We start from the raw sequence: 17531 nt of genomic DNA, 5'->3' as shown, positions 1-17531 counted from the left end.
ATATGGTTTTCATCGGTTGAAAATGGCGGAATTTAAAAAATAACAAAACAACCGTGATTGACCGTGATAATCATTTGATTGTCATATGACAGTCAGTAGTGACAACATGATTAAATCGGATAAACTGTTCTCGCATACATAAAATTCCGTTGTGAATTATGTATCTGTCTCTTTTGTTCTGTACCAGGTGTCCAAAGCTATCCCAGTGTGAGTCCTTTTTCATGATTATAGGCTGTCGTTGGGAACATGCGGACATGCGTGAGCGAACAAAGGAACATACATAAATTTGAGTATCAATGTTTACGTCATCGCAGGATCAGCATTGTCAATTACAAGTGTGAGTGTATTAGTAAAACTATCAGCGTTTCTTGTAGGGATTTTCATGTACCTAATGGTGTACGGAACCATTGGTCTAGGCAGGCCTATACACTTTTTAAATAAAATAATATGAAGTTGAAATATAATTTGATGAAAAGAAAAATTTAAATATTTATATATATTTTACTACTTAAACAATCTGTTTCAACTATACATAAATATAAAGATATTTTTTATAAATTGTCTGCACTAATTGTCTTTCCACAAAAACATTTGCGGCAAAAAAACTATACGATTTTGTGACCACACTTTAGCACATTAGGAAAGCAGCTGGGTGAATATTTCTTTGAAACTAGCAATTTTTATTTTTCTTGGTCTTTGTACCGTTGTTTCCAGACCTATGCATACGCATAAGGGTTCAGAATTATTAAAAAAAATAATTTGCTTCTTATGCATGTATTTTTTTTAATTGCAATTTTTCTAAAAGAATATTTTTAAATTTTGTACACACCACCTTGAAGCACTCAAAAATCACCGCCTGACAGTGCCAATTGTTAAAAGATGCGAGAATAACAGTTCACCACTGTTGAGTCTTCTTCATTATGGTTACTGGGACATATGTTTTTGACGTTTGTTTTGACGGTCCCGACGTTTTTTATAGGCACGTGGAGTTATTTTGTAATTAATTGAGAAATATGGTTAAAGAGGTAATGCGTTCATATACAACACTCTTTCGATAGCTTAATCATTTAATATAACTTAGGAAGATGGTGATGCATCGGCGGATTCAATGTTAGAAAACGGTACGGGCGAAGACGATAGCGGAGATGATGTAGAGTATCTACAAACCAATTCACTTTTGCCAAAAAATAAATCGAATGGAATAGATCATGGGTTTTCCGAACGAGTGGGCCAGCTCACGACAAAAATGTCGAAAAAGCAGCTGAGAACAAAGCGTAAAGCCGTAGCTCATCCGAAGGAGCTAGGCAATGTTAGCCAAGCGAAGTGTAAGAAGCCCAATATCGATAAAAGAAAGCCTCCAACGTTAGAAGAGATAAACGAGCTCAAAGAGACACGCAATCTTTTTCATTCAAATCTTTTTCGCTTACAAATCAAAGAATTGTTAACTGAGCTCAAGGTTAAAGACAAATATACCAACTACATAACAAATTGGTTGGAGCATTTTAACGAATTTCTTAGCAGTCTGGAAACATCAGCGCTAAAAGAGGATATGAATAATTTGGAATGGTTAAAAAATAGTCCTTTAAAATTTCCATTGTCGTTACGAAACCTGCGTTTGCAACAACAGAAAGTTTTTCAGTTCCAATTTATCAAACCAAAAGTATCGCCATTTTTGATTGGTGCTGCAGCTACACAAACTTTAATTGGTCCAAAATTAAATATTGATATATGCATACCAATGCCGGAGGAATGTTTTCAAAAGGAAAACTACCTAAATTTAATTTATGATCAGAAACGTGCTTATTATTTGACTTATATTGGTAATCAGTTACTAAGTTGCAAACAATTTGGTAAAGAACTATCCACAGACGTTTTAAAATTTACCTATTGTAATAATAATCCGCTTAAGCCGGTATTGGAAATAACGCCAACTTCTTTTATTGGATATAGTGGTAGCAAAAAGTCTAATATTTCAAAGAAACTATGTTTGCGCCTATTCGTGGCTGCAGAGGAGAGTACTTTCAAGTTAAATCGATTTGTACCATGGAACAATAATTTACGTGCCAGCATATTCGGTGATGATGATGCAGAGTCCCTTCCATTGGCTACACCCCATTATAATGCCAATGTACTATTCGATCTCACTATGCAAAGAAATCAGCAACTTTTACATGAGATTTTCGATGAGCGTATAAACTTTCAGGAAGGTCTTATACTGTTGAAAATTTGGCTGCGACAACGGGAATTTGATAATGGTTTTAAAGGATTATCTCCATATTTATTAGCTATGTTTGCGGCGTATCTTTACAAACAACGTAAATTACACATAAATATGAGTAGTTATCAAGTTGCACGTACAATTTGGAATCAATTAGGCAAGTTATTTAAATTAACACAAAGCATATTGTTTGAAATGCTTATTTTTTGTTTAGCTTACAGCGCGTGGGATGAGGATGGCAATGGTATCTCACTATCAGATAACTCCATAGACCTATCCAACCAGCCAACATTGGAACAATTTCATACCTACTATGAGGTGGTTTTCATAGATGTTACAGGGTTTTGTAATATAGCCGCTAACCTTGATCGAGAATTGTATCGTCGGATACGTCTCGAAGCAAAAATAGCGGTTGACTTGCTAAACGATATGAAAATAAATAGCTTCCAAATGCTTTTTATGACACAGTTTCCGTTATACAGTCAATTCGATCATTTGCTCAAGTAATAATCACATTTAGTAGCTTTATAGACTTGTTAAATTTTAATTTTTTAGATGCATATTTGGGTCGGCTATACATTAAGGGACCAATTGGTTTTGTTCGTAAACCAAAGGGGTTTGAACTTTGAAATTTTGCACATAGGTTCTCAGGGAGTTCCCCAACGAGAATCAGTAAGTAAATTTAAATGTTATTAACAATTTACTAGTAATTAGTAATTAAAGTTACCATGGTATAACTATCACTTTTTATCTACATAAGAATATTATTTATTTTACGAAAAAATAGAAAATTTGGAATAAAAAATCGCGCGATGCACAGTAATTCTGCGTAGAACACCTTTCCGCATAGGCGGCCCTCGGCCGCGCTTATAAAAAATAACCCTGGGCTACACCCTGCCAAGTCCGGGTGTGTGGTATAACCGTGGCTACCGCCACGGTAATGTCCATCTGCATAGTACACCCTTCTGCAACCCGGACTTGGCATGGCGTAGCCCAGGGTTATTTTTTATAAGCGCAGCCGAAGGCCGCCTATGCAGAAAGGTGTTCTACGCAGACTTGTTCCTTTTATTTTTTACTTTTAATAAATTATGTTAATATCATAAAAAAAATGCGATTTTTTAAAATAAATTACGTTTACTTCATAAAAAAAATAGAAAATCTGGAATAAAAAAGGCGTGACTAAAATAGATTGAGTCGTTTTTTATTAATACATATTTTGAATTCTGGTAGCACCATTTTTGCTCAATTCACTGTGTTTTCTGGCATATTTTTGGTAACTTTAATATTAAATTGTAATCAAACTATAAGCCTCCGGCAGGTGGGAGTGGTGTTTTTAGAAAGGGGGAGTCGCCTGCACCTCCTACCCCCACCCCCAACCCCTTCCCCTGGTCCCATAATGTATAGTCTACCCGCTTATTTTTATTGCCAATGATTATTTCAATCATTTTCCGAAAATGGCACTTAGGGCTTCATTCTGTAATGCGAACGATTCGCCTCCAGAAGATTTCGTCTAGCAATGGTATTCTCTATCATTTTCGTTAGGCCTTTACATTTGTTATTTTATGTCAAACAGGAAGGCGAAAGCAAATGTCAAATGATATGTTGCCATCGTCTAACATAGTGCAAATACAGTAGCGATTCGTCTCTGAAACGAAACGACCATGCGTTTCGTAATAGAGATAGAGGCTCTTAATAGTTGATTGGGAAAAACAAAAAAAAAAAATGTTTGATTATATAAAAAAAAATACTTTTGATATATAAATTAAAAATTTTTTTTTATTTTTTGATTATTTTGCCGCTTTCTTTCAATAAGCATTTTCTTACAAGGACAAAATTGTAAAAGCGGGACACGTAAAAAAATTGTTTTCTGAATAACAAAGATAGTTGATAGTTAAGTTTAAAAACTTTCCCTATACTTTGTTTTTAAAACAAATTCATATTTGGCGAAAAATTGTGAATTTAAAGTGGAATTATCATTTCTTTGAAATTTTTTTAGGTGGCTTTGGAAAATCTCTCGTTATTTCTAAAACTACACTTACGTTCAAAAAAAAAAAATCCGAGGAAAATGTTTTCCCTGTTAGTGCGTTTCTACAGTAACTACAGCTGCGTAAAGAAATTTTTAGTTATTATGGTTAACATCGATAGTTAGAAAGTCCCTAGCAGTTTGCTTAAAATCAGTTATATTTCATATAAGTAATAGTCTTATCCTCGAAAAAAAAATTTACATAATTGTCTAAAAAGAGGACATTAAAATTAATTATTACCTTGCTCGATAGGCAGCGGAGTTAGCTTAACTCCCCATTAACAAAATCTAAGCAACTCTCACGGTTTTCAATGCGCACCACACCATTATATACGGACAATCCTTCACTGTTGCCTTAACGCAGTTTTGACTCAATCCGGATTTTGGGCTTACTACGCATCGCGAACCTTAACTGAATAAAATTTATTTTGCACTCATAAGAGAATATGAATCATAGCCAATCGTTCCCTGTCCAATTTATGATTTCGCAAAACCAGCTAGCGTGCGGTATCGCTTTTTTGTGGTGGAAAGCGGGTTTTTTCTTTAGCCGTTTGCCATGAAATTATTTTTCCTCAAGAGACGCTGTACCGTTGCGATTCTAATTTTCATGTTTATACTGCCACAATGACGATATTCCTATCAACGTGTTCAGTGGCCGTTCATGGTCGTCAACTTCGAAAATGAGAGGATAAAGTCATCTATTTAATATATTTCGTCCATAATTTTTTTAAGGATAGTTCCTTGTAATTTAATCTGCCTAATATTTCCATATTTTGCGTGATTTGTCTTTCGTAAACAATTAAATTAATTTTTCTTCAAGGATAAAACTATTACTTTTATGAAATATTGTTGCCTTTACAAGAACTGCTAGGGACATTCTAGCTTTCTCGCCTTAAGGAATTGTCGATGCTAATAAAAAAAAAAAAAGTTTCGTAACGCAGCTGTAGTGACTGTGAAAACGCCGTAACAGGGAAACAATTTTCCTCGGCTTTTTTTATTTTTCGAGTCGATGTAAAAATAAGATTAGCAACATTGAATTGTTGGGAAAGCTTGTGCTTAAAATATAATAGAGTTCTAAAAATTTTTTAAAAACATATTGTTTAAAATAGATTTACCCGTTCGGAAGTTAGATATTATCAACAGAAGCATTATTTCTTCCAATGTACGGTCGACTTTTTTTGCAATATATGAAATTTTAAAAACAAAGTACAGAGAAAATGCCAATATTTTACAAAGTAACTATATTCGTTATCCAAAAACAAGTTGTTTTAGGTGGCCCGCTTCTAAAGTTTTGTTTCTTCATAATATTTCTGCGAAAATGCATTAGGGTGAAAACCGCATCAAACTTGTTTTTTTAAGCCCGCAGAAAATGAGTATCTGGGGCGAAGAACACACACACATGTACAATGATATACAACCAATAACACTAATACTAACAACAATAACAATGTAATACTAACAACAAAAGAAGTCTCAATTCGGGCTAAACCGAGCGGAACATTCCCAGCTGTGTGCTCTCATATGTACAAATATTAAGGATACACCTAATGAGGAATGCCACGAACATTAAAAATATACGTATGCAAATATTATTATCCGTCATAAGATATAAAATAGTTACTGGCATAGGAACAATGTTCTTACCAAATCTGGTGAAAATTGTATGGTTTGTTTTCGACTCTGGGTTTAAAAGTTGTGCGAATAGCCTAACAAAAAGGAGCGGGCCAGGGCCACTTACAGTTGTTTTTATTTCTTCGTATCTGGCACTAACATCTATAATAATGGTCATGTAGGTACGTGCCATAAATATATTGCAAATTTTGTGATGGTTAAATCTTAAAGCAACTTTTTTTTTTTAAGTAGGTGTCCTCAAACGATTTTGCTTAGGCCGATATATAAAATCAATAACCAAAATGGTATCAGCGGCTTCTGTTTTACGGCCTGCAGTTTATGTCAGTGCATTGCCCTATTTTTCCAATTTTTGAAAATTTATATATCGAAAAAGTAAGCGTGTAAATTATTTGATCACGACCATTTTCAATACAAAAATATTTTGAGTTCAGATAAGACTGTGCACTAATTTTGGTGAAGTTATCGTGTTAACGGAAGTACAGAAGGGTAGACTTAAAAAAAAATGTCAAGTGCGATAACCTCCGAAGAGATTTTAGGCCGAGCTTCTCTTCCAATTTGCGTCGTGCTCCTTTTTAATTTTTCCTACAAATTGGCGGGATGGGACCTACATGTTTTATGCCGACTCCAAACGGCATCTGCAAGGCAGATGAGTTTTCACTGAGAGCTTTTCATGGCAGAAATATATTCGGAGCGCTTGCTAAACACTGCCGAGGGGCGACCCCGCTTAGAAAAATTTTCTTCTAATTGAAAAACCTTATTTCTAAAATTTTGGTGTTTCTTTGCCCGGGGTGTGAACCCAGGGCATTCGGTGTGGTAAGCGGAGCACGCTACCATCATCACGGTGGCCGCCCACGTAGACTTACGATGGGTATAAAAAGCGGTCGTGGCTTCCAGCCAACTTCGTATATTTTTACAAAAAACTTTTTTGAAAAAAAAAAAAACAAATTTCGTTAGAATTGGTCGATTTATGGCATATACTTGAAAGATAAACTAAAAAGGGGGCCACGCGCATTTTCAAAATTTGTTAAAGGGTCATAGTTTCCTATACTGAAATATCAGTATAATTTAGTCATAAATCGTAAAGATATTGAATATATTTGTACCATTGTTCGTTGAAAAAACATTTTTTAAAGCAGGCCAAATTTCAAATCGATATCTTCGATGGCTTTTGATTTACGGCATGCATGATGCCCATTTTCCAAAGTTTTTTCAAATTTCAGTTTTTTGTCAAAGTCAACCCACATTGAATTTCATCACTTTAATGGTCTTTGGTACAGAACTATCGCATTTTTCCATTTTTCGAAATTTTTTGTGGGATATTGTTCAATTTTGCCCATTTTCAATACCAATCTATTCTGAGTCTAGATAAGGCAGCATACCAAATTTCGTAAAGATATCTCAATTTTAGCCGTAGTTATAGTGTTAACGGACGGACGGACATGGCTCCATCAAAATCTGTTTTGTTCCTGAGAGTCTTTTTACGGGTAATTTTTGTAAAATCTATTGTAACAAATTTTGGGAAATTGCTCTTATTTGCAACCTTCTGCTAACGTTCGAATCGCTAAACTGTTGAATAAATCACTCCAATATTCTGTATTGGAAAATGGTCTTTATTAGACTACGTTGGGAGTAGTACAACTATACTTCACAATTAAACTTCACTTCGCAACTGATAGCGTGTTTAAATTAAACTGATTACTGACTACTCAGCTTGCGCAGCTTTTATACTCTCCGTTGCTTCATTCGCATATTTCTACTAAAGTCTAGACGTTTCGCCTTCTAGAACTGCTGTATCTCCTGCTTGGTAATTGAGCTAAATATATGCGTGTGTATGTGTGAGTAACAACTTCGGCTGATGACTACATCAGTGTGTGCGAGATAGCTCTCCGTCGCTTTCTATGTATGTGTATAAATGATGATTTATGTGTTCATGTACACCAGTGTGGCTCGCTTTAATGTTTTTGTTGTTGCGTGATTATTTACTAACAGGCTAGTGATGTCAACATTCGCCACACTATATTTTTATAATACCCTTATGTACAAGTACACGCTGAGTATAAAACTATGGCTCACTACGATCATAACCAATTCCGAAAAACGGATTTATTAATTTAAATTGGCTAGATTGCTGTAGTTGCTAAAAGAACGAAAATAGCAATGTTAAAAAGATCACATAACTTTAGTTCCGGTTGGAGACGGTTAAAGATTGTGCCACAGAGGCTATTTGAGCTACTGTACGACATCCCCTAAGCGTTTTCTATCGCGACCAAAATTTATAGGGATTCAAGCTCAATATAAAGTTTTATAGCTTCTACAACCCAATTGTGAACATTATCTAACTGATAATCAGACTGACGTTGAATAGGTCATATGTTTTGTTTTCTTCCACTTCTGACTCAAAGCCTAAAATTCTACGAATATTGCAATATAATCGAAATTAGGACAAATATTGTGAACATGATCGGAATAGTCTTGCTGAACAAGTCGGGTAACGTAAGGTCAATGGCCAAAATTCAATTGACATTATGTTCACTTCAAATGGCCATCAGATCAATTGATCTTATGACTACTTCAAATGCTAAGCTGAATATGTTCTTATTTCAAAAGAATACTCACCGACGCAGCTTTTAAACCGATTTTAAACTGTAATGAAGCTATAATTGGGAATAGCAGCGCCACAGGCTTTCAATTGAATAAATAAATTTTTTTTTAAACACACACTGGGCCGGTATTAAGTCGGACTTTTCACTAAAATAGGACCGGAAATACGCGCAATCGTAAAATCCCAAATTTTATATAAACTTTTAGTTGAATAAGTTCTTATCTTGGAGAGGACCTCAGTTTTTATCCCTTTTTTTCACTAGAATGGGACAAAAAAAAGGAAAAGGAGCGCTGTATCCGTAAATTTTAAATCAACAAAAAAATACCGCCCTTCGCGAACTAAGAACACAAAACTGAAAGTTAAACATCAAGAACATAAAAGGTTTTTAGTTCCTCACCTTCATCTAGACTCCCTAATTTGTTCACTAAGTGAAAGGTTTTCACAGCAAAATAATTCTGCTTTCTGTTTGAATACATTGCATCCAAATATTGTCAAAAAGATGAGTCTTAGACATTGAAATCAACCTTGCCGCTGCCAAGGTTTTTTATAATTTATATTGTATTGGTAATGAACTGAAATTGTGGTATAAGGCTTGACAAAATCAGGGACCAACAGATCTTGTATGTGCATTCGAGGAGACAGCATTCCGTCCAAAAATAAGAGAAGCACTTGAAATCTGCTTGCAATGCCCTGCACAACCGCAACTGTGGAACGCTCCTTCAGCACTAGGAGGGTAAAGACGTGGTTGAGAACAACAATGGCAGAATCTCGCCTAATAGTAAATAAAGTTTTTTTTAATATATTTATTGGTTTTGTGGTCAAAGGTTTATGTATGCTGAGTGCTCACAGAAAATTGGTAGCGGAAAATGATACGGAGTTAAAAGATCTTTTCTAATACACAGAATGAGTAATGCAATTTAAAATACATCTCTGTAACTAAATAAAGTATGTGAAAAAATACAATTTTGTTGAATCTGAACCTCACTTGGGGGATCACATTTCTAAAGTAATTACACGTTGTACTGACTATTAAATTAAAAAAAATAAATAAATGTAAGGCGCGATAACACTGCCGAGGGGCTTCGCTTTTACCTAGACGTCATTACTCTTTATACTTATAAATACGCTATATATGAATCTAAAATTAAAAAAAAAAATTGGCCTCCCCCCTTTGTCAAAGGCTGGATACGCCCTTCACTGGTGTCATCATTTTAATACGTGGAGGTGCGAAAGAAAATAATTGAGAAAAAAGTTGACTTTATGACCATCGCAGGATTAGGCCAATTGACGTTTTTGTTCCTTGTATTTAATAATCTGTACATAAATATATATATCGTTAGCTTAATTTATTTAATTTCTTTAAATATTTTCCTAGCACAACAATTTGGTAAATTATTTTACAGTGCTAGTCAGGAATTGTAAATAGTTAAATTTAAAATTAATATGACAATAGAATTAACAACAAGTAAATAAAACAATACAACAATAATATTAGTAAAAATTAAAATAATACGTATACAAATATGGTTATGAGATTCAGCAAGTAGAAATCAGAATTCAGACAATAGGGGGAAAGGGAAAAAGGAAACAAGATGACGAGATAATACATTTTCATTAGCAGGAATACAAAAATATCTTCGGCTTACAAATCATTATAAAAAGTGGTCAGCTCATTTTTGAAGTGCCGAGCATTTCCTATTTGTCAAAGTCTTGCGGGAAGAGCGTTCCAAAGGCGTATAGAAGATATACATATACATAGATTTACGCTATCTATCTGTCTGTCTAATAATTGGTGTGTAACATATGTAGATAGTATGTTTGTATATAAGTTCATTTATGTACGTACTCTCTTGTCTGGTTGTTTCAAGTACATATTTGATAATTTTGTTTCTTAAAATAAATGGCCATCGTGTATTGACTTGACTTCAAAATACTGGCATTTATTTATAGACACGAAAACAATGCAAAGAATACTGTAACGAATTTACTGAAATTCCTCTTATTTGCAACCTTCTGCTAACGTTCGAATCACTAAACTGTTGAATAAATAACTCCACTATTCAATAATGCAAAATGGTCTTTATTAAAGTACTTCACAATTAACACTTATACTTCGCCAATGATTGCTTAAATCAAACTGATTGTCGTGCCTCTATTGTTGCTGCCTTTTATACTGTCTGGTTTCCTCGTTGCATACTTCTATGCTTTTCTAATCTAGAATTTACTAGTTAGTTATCAGCTACAAAATCATCAGCCACAACTACGTTTATAGCTTCTCATATGCGCTTTTATACGTGAGTTGCCTTCTTTTGCCTTCGTTTGTGAGCATCTCAGATAAGATATATGCATGTGTTTGTGCGTCTCTTCTCCGCTGCTCGTATAGACATATGGGTAGGCATAATTATTGATATGGTGATGTGCATACGAGTCACTGCTTAGTATCAGCTTAAGGATGATAGTACCCCTTAGTGTTGCTAGTATTCGTCACACTGCCCTCCACCTAAGTCTGATCGTCCCGATCAGACAAATTTCCTGATCTAAACGCCGCTAGCATCTCCAAATGTACCACTCTTCTACTTCGTGGTTTCCCAATGGTTTGTATACGGTAGATGGTGTCACTGATCTTCTTCACAACTTTGTACGGGCCTTCCCAACTGCACCGAAATTTGGATGGAACACCCTTCCGCCGGTGACGGTTGTATAGCAGTACCAAATCTCCCTCCAAGAAACCTTCCGAATTAAAGTTCTTGTCGTACCTGTGTTTCATCTTACTACTCATTACCCTGGGCCGTTCCCTCACACTCTGTTCTTTGCCAATGAAGAACTACTTCGCAGATCCTGATCTTGACGGACTGGCTTTGCATCATCAGTATCGTCTTGACGTTTCACAACAGTAGTGCGCGCTGGCTTGAAACCACCCTTGCATTCTTTCTGAAAAATTCTTTCAGTCGTTTTTGTGCGTCCATTAGGGTTTGTCAATACCGGTGTTTTTCCCGCAGGTACTTTCGATTTTGATTTGTTTGGCCCATTCGTTCCATTAACCCTTGCCCGATCTGCTGCCTTTGACTTTTGTGGTCTTTGTCGACTCTTCTCCACCAGTACTCGATTACTGCTGAACCCTTTTTCCAAACTGAAGTTAAGTGGCACATCCTAATTCTCATAACGCATAACGCTTCTCTGCATATCGATCTTGCTGTCATGGTCAACTAAGAAGTTCACTCCCAATATGACTTCATCAACAATCTCAGCCACAATGAATTTGTGTAGAACCATGACCTTCCCAATTAAGAATTCACATATCACTTCTCCCTGGACTTGTTTATACTCGCCTGTGACCGTACGCAACCTTGCTCCAGGTAACGGTTTTACTTTTCTGTTGACTAAATCAGATCGAATCAAGGAATGAGATGCGCCCGTATCTACAGTTAGTATACGCTCCTTGCCATCCAAATTTCCTTTGACGGTAAGACTGCTCGAGTTTTTTCCAATTTGTGAGATAGATATCACAGGACTTTCAATAGCTGAGGCAAGTTTTCATTCTTTACATCTGACACGCTCTTGGTCATCTCCTCCAGCTTTGCGTTTACGGCCACCCAAGTTGTAACTACCAGGACCAAGATCGCAATGACGTGCAATCTGACAGGGCTTCCCGCATTTGAAGCATTTGATAACTCTCTCACTCCGCTTTTGCGATCCTTTCAGCGCCTCCAGTATTGCGTCTACCCACTCTGGCCTTTCTACTTCCACACGGCGTGCTTTGAAAACTGGCTTACACAGAAGCGAAGCTGTTTCCTGAATCAGAGCATGTGATACCGTTTCTGTGAATGTAGGTTTTGGGTTTGCGTATGTCACTCGCTTCGTTTCCACGTCCCGTATGCCATTTATAAAACTCTGGATTTTTACCCTCTCGGTGTATTCCACGGGTGCGTCCGCATTCGCGGGATGAGCCAATCTTTCAACATCCGAGCAAACTCCTGTAAAGTCTCATTTGCTCTTTGGTGACGGTTTTGCAACTCAATTTGGTGTATCTGTTTTCTATGCTCGCTTCCATAATGTCTCTCGACAGTGGCCACCAGTGCTTCATAGTTGTTCCGCTCTCTTTCAGGAATCGTCTGTAGGATTTCGGCTGCTGGCCTCTTCAATGCTACGAATAGAGCTGCAGATTTATCTTCAGCATTCCAGTTGTTCACTGCTGCGGTCTTCTCAAACTGTAGCTTAAAGACCTGGAAAGGAACAGAACCGTCGAAAGGATGGTGTTTTTACCTTTGGATTGTTTGCTGAAACAGCTGGGCGATTTAAGTGCAACTCCAGTATACGACCTCTCAAAGCATCCACCTCGGCTTCGATTTTTTCCTCAAACTGCGTTATTTTCTCGTCCATACGCGCTTCGAGTTTTGATGATATACGCGCCTCTTGCGCTTCGAGTTGTACTGTTATGCGTGCCTCTTGCTCTTTCGGTTGTGTTTCCATCTTTGACGTTATACGTGTCTCCTGTAATTCCAGTTGGGATGCTATACTTGTCTTTTGTTTTTCCAGTTGAGATAATATTTGCGACGAGATTTCTGAAATGTGTGCCTCCTGTGCTTCCATCTTGGATGTTAAACGTGTCTCCTGTGATTCTAGTGGTTTTTCCATCTTGGGTGTTACTGTCGACGTTTGTGCAGATATTGCAGCTAATATTGTGTTCAAGTCTGTGTTCGCCATTGTCTGCGGTGTTTCGTTTTTCTCCTCAATTTTTGTTGTTGTCTCGTCACCATCAAGTGGAAAGACATACTCTTCCACGTTAATTCCTTCTGCTTCCATTGCCTCTCGTAAGTCTTGCCCGAAGTTCGAGTTTATTGAAGGTTGTATTCAATCCACGGCTCTCCAACTCCTTCTTCAATTGCTGGATCTTCAATTCACTCCACTTTGCCATGTCCTTGCTGCACTCGAAATCTTCGGAATTTATTCAACAATTCCTCTTCTGACACCAATTGTAACGAATTTACTGAAATTCCTCTTATTTGCAACCTTCTGCTAACGTTCGAATCACTAAACTGTTGAATAAATAACTCCACTATTCAATAATGCAAAATGGTCTTTATTAAAGTACTTCACAATTAACACTTATACTTCGCCACTGATTGCTTAAATCAAACTGATTGTCGTGCCTCTATTGTTGCTGCCTTTTATACTGTCTGGTTTCCTCGTTGCATACTTCTATGCTTTTCTAATCTAGAATTTACTAGTTAGTTATCAGCTACAAAATCATCAGCCACAACTACGTTTATAGCTTCTCATATACGCTTTTATACGTGAGTTGCCTTCTTTTGCCTTCGTTTGTGAGCATCTCAGATAAGATATATGCATGTGTTTGTGCGTCTCTTCTCCGCTGCTCGTATGGACATATGGGTAAGCATAATTATTGATATGGTGATGTGCATACGAGTCACTGCTTAGTATCGGCTTAGAGATGATAGTACCCCTTAGTGTTGCTAGTATTCGTCACAATACCTTATCTACACCGAAAGAAAAAACACTGGTAAAACAACCGAATTACAGGTGAACTTAACCAAATTAATGCCAATTTTTATCCATCCCAAATAGCTGTTGAATCAACTTCGCATAAGCTCTTCTGTGGCAGAACATAAGAACGTAACTACTTGTTTGAACAATGTGGGAATTTAAGGCCTTAATATCTCCCTCGAATATCAAGTTATTCTAAAGACCTTTATACTTTTGGATATCTTAAACTCTACAGTTTTTATGCATAAGGGGCTAACATTTTCGGTTCGTATTTTTGGATTAATAACTTAAAAAGTACAGTTACCCGCCTCCAAAATTAAACGATTTTAGCATTTCATATAAAATAATTTTTCATGTCACAGCAAAAGCACGTATGTAACTCGGACTTAAGCTCAATGAAGTTATAACAAAATTTGTTTTCATACGTTTAAGTTTTTTTATGCTTCAACAAAAATCGTAACTTGAGATATTTTTAAAACAACAAAATTATGTGAAATATGCTTTATTTTATTTGTTTCATAATAAAAAACAGTTTGTTTTTATGAGAAAAACTGTGGCCATATTTTGAAAAAAAAGCATTTGTTTGTATGGAAAAAATTCAAAATTTAAGCACAAGGTCTAAAATTTCAAGCAAAAGCGGGCAGACTTTCCATTTAAGGAACCACGATTTCGAACATTTTGAATGTATGTCACGCCCTCTCCTTAAATTTAATTTCCGTACAAAAAGTACACAGTATTTCTGCGTTAAAAAGCTTTTCGAGTAGACGGCCTTCTGCCGCGCAACCACATAATAACGAGCCGACCCAGCACCGGCTACGCCATCCACAGTTAATTCTACTATTCAAAGTAATTTTCAATGGAAAATATTCATTATTTTGCAGTAAAGAAAAGCGGTTCTCTAAAGGAAATCCAACTTGCAAAAGCAATTGTTCAGTTTTGATTTATGCCTTATTTGTTATCATTTTTTAAAAGTCCGTGCTTTTCGAGCCTGCAATAACCCGTGAAGTTTCTTGCAACAATAGGGAAAAATAATCCAAAAATAAGAATTTAGATTAAAAATCATATACATATGTAATACTCCTATATTGCTACATTCCCAAACATCAGAGTGCCGATATATTGCTGTTGAAACGTTTTCATTTTTGTATTCAATAATCGATTGAATGTACCTAAATTTAAAGTTTTTCTTGTCACACTTATGCTGCTACAATCACAACAATTTTATAGGCTGTCTTGTTTTGATTTCGAATTCAAAACACATTGCGAGCATTTTTTATTAGGAATATAGGCATATACATATGTAATACCGCTATATATTTGTAATACTCCTATATTGCTAATAGAAAATGATCTCAATGTGTTTTGAATTCGAAATCAAAACAAGACAGCCTATAAAATTTTTGTGATTGTAGCAGCATAAGTGTGAAAAGAAAAAATTAAAATTTAGGTACATTCGATTCATGAATACAAAAACAAAAACGTTTAAACACTAATATATCGGCACTCTGATGTTTGGGAATGTACCTAGCCTTTTGTAGCAATGTAGGAGTATTACATATATGAATATAGGAGTATTACATACAGTGCGGCGAATAAATATAAACTCAAATATATTATTTACTTTTGCTATGTAGAGATGTTTACATTTTTTTGCAAGCTACTGTGTATAAATAGTATTTCCGTTATTGGGAAAAATTACCTCACTGGATGCCTTTGCCCAGTAGAAATTGTCCGTTATTTTAACAAAAATGAGGAGTGAGAACGCATTTCTGCTGAGAATAATTATAAACTCTATATGTAATTGAACACTGTAACTGTAAACTTTGTTTTAGTAGGATCTTTCACTGAATGGTGGTTATTACCATTTCTGTTTAAGAATTCAGGGACAGTCTCAGTCGTGCAGTGCTCTTATTAGAATGATTTTCTTGATTGGTTTATCGAAGGGCGCCATGCCACGTGGAAAACAGTTGAGTGAAATTGAAATTCAAAGAATATTAGACTTACGAAAATGCGGAAAACACAAATCGCTTTCGGAATAAACAGGTCACAAGGTGTTGTTAAAAATTTTTTGAAGCTAGGTCGTGAAAACTATGCCAAGAAAAAACGCTCCGGCCGTCCTAAAAAAATTTCTCCCACCAAAAAACGGGCCGCCCTTCGGGAAATGTCGGTCACTGGAGCATGTAAGCCGACTGAACCTAAACTGTCATCCTAATACCTTGAGAAAATGGGCAGCGTCTTCAGAAAATCTACAATACAGAAAATTCACTTCAAAACCGGCTTTAAGACAAAGGCACATTGAGGCAAGGCTTAAATTTACGGAAGGGCACATACAAAATGGAACAATCTGATCACATGTTATATTCAGTGATGAAAAAAAGTTCAATTTCTATGGTCCAGATGGATATCGCTACTACTGGCAAGATTTACGCAACGACGTTCGAATAATGTCTAAACGTGCACAGGGAGGAGGATCTGTCATGGTTTGGGCAGCTTTTAAAAGTGAACTTAAGTCCAAAATTGCATTTGTTTCTGGCAGGATGAATGCGCTATCATACCAACAGACATTATTTGAATACCTCCTTCCTTTCATAACGTTATCAGAAGACTAAGAATGCATTTTCCAGCAAGATAACGCGCCCATTCACGCAGCAAAAACAACAAAGAAGTGATTTGAGGAATTCGGTGTCCTGGTTTTAGCATGGCCAGCTTTAAGCCCAGATTTAAACCCCATAGAAAATTTGTGGGGAATCCTATCAAGAAAGGTTTACGATCCGGAAAGACCTTCTGTTGATACAGTGTCTGAACTTAGACAGAATCGAAAGCTCGTCGATGGAGATTCCTGGTGGTACTCTAAATAAGCTTGTTCAAAGTGTCCCACGCCGATTAGTGGATGTACTCAAAAGCTATGGTCGGTCCACAAAATATTAGGGAAAAATAAGATAGTGAGTTTATAATTATTCTTAAGTTTTTGGACGAATAAGCGGATAGTCGTAACATAAAATTTTTCCAAATTGGGTTTTTCCATAAACCAATTCACAGTACACATCTCTAACTGCCCCTTAAATTTCGTTGTCATTATTTTCTTCTTTAACTGGAAAATTACCGTTATGCCAGTTTTGGTGTTGATTGCATCGCTTGCGCTGTATCAAGAAATGAGTACTATTTTTAGTTGTGTCAATGTGCTTAAGAACAAGTGAACAGTTTTTTTTTACGCATAAAGCGTATTATTTTAAATTATGACTATCTTGTTGCAAAAAAGTTTAACTTTGTTGTGTATTAATTAAAATTGTGTCTTTTTATACGTAAAGAGTAAGTAAATTTGCTTGTATTATTGTGAAATGTGCTTTTTTTGATGAAATAATTGTGAATGTACGAGTAGTCAAATAGTCATAATTCAAAATTGCTATATATTTTGTCCGTAAACAAATTAAAACCACATTTCGTCAATTCATTTTATAATGAAGGTATCCTTCTTTGTAAAACTGGATTTCAGTATAACATTACAGACGTTTTCACATAAACCGTTTTTCTTCTCTCCTGAACATTTACAT

The 17531-nt window shown here is 35.9% G+C and overlaps 1 protein-coding gene across 1 annotated transcript in view; it reads left to right on the top strand.

The window, feature by feature from the left end:
- The first annotated feature begins 883 nt into the window (after positions 1-883).
- Positions 884-17531, top strand: part of Mat89Ba (nucleolar protein 6 Mat89Ba) — a 43947-nt gene continuing 27299 nt past the window's right edge. Inside the window, exons 1-5 of the mRNA XM_067778178.1 lie at positions 884-1025; positions 1082-2375; positions 2433-2721; positions 4929-4934; positions 6247-6251. Of these exons, the coding sequence (XP_067634279.1) occupies positions 1014-1025; positions 1082-2375; positions 2433-2721; positions 4929-4934; positions 6247-6251 (1606 nt within the window). The 5' untranslated portion in view covers positions 884-1013. The remainder of the gene's footprint in view (positions 1026-1081; positions 2376-2432; positions 2722-4928; positions 4935-6246; positions 6252-17531) is intronic.

Source organism: Eurosta solidaginis, chromosome 1 (assembly GCF_040869045.1).
Source record: "Eurosta solidaginis isolate ZX-2024a chromosome 1, ASM4086904v1, whole genome shotgun sequence".
Classification (NCBI taxonomy): Eukaryota; Metazoa; Arthropoda; class Insecta; order Diptera; family Tephritidae; genus Eurosta; species Eurosta solidaginis.
Note: the sequence above shows the minus strand (reverse complement) of the source record. Positions and strands in the feature narration are given on the sequence as shown.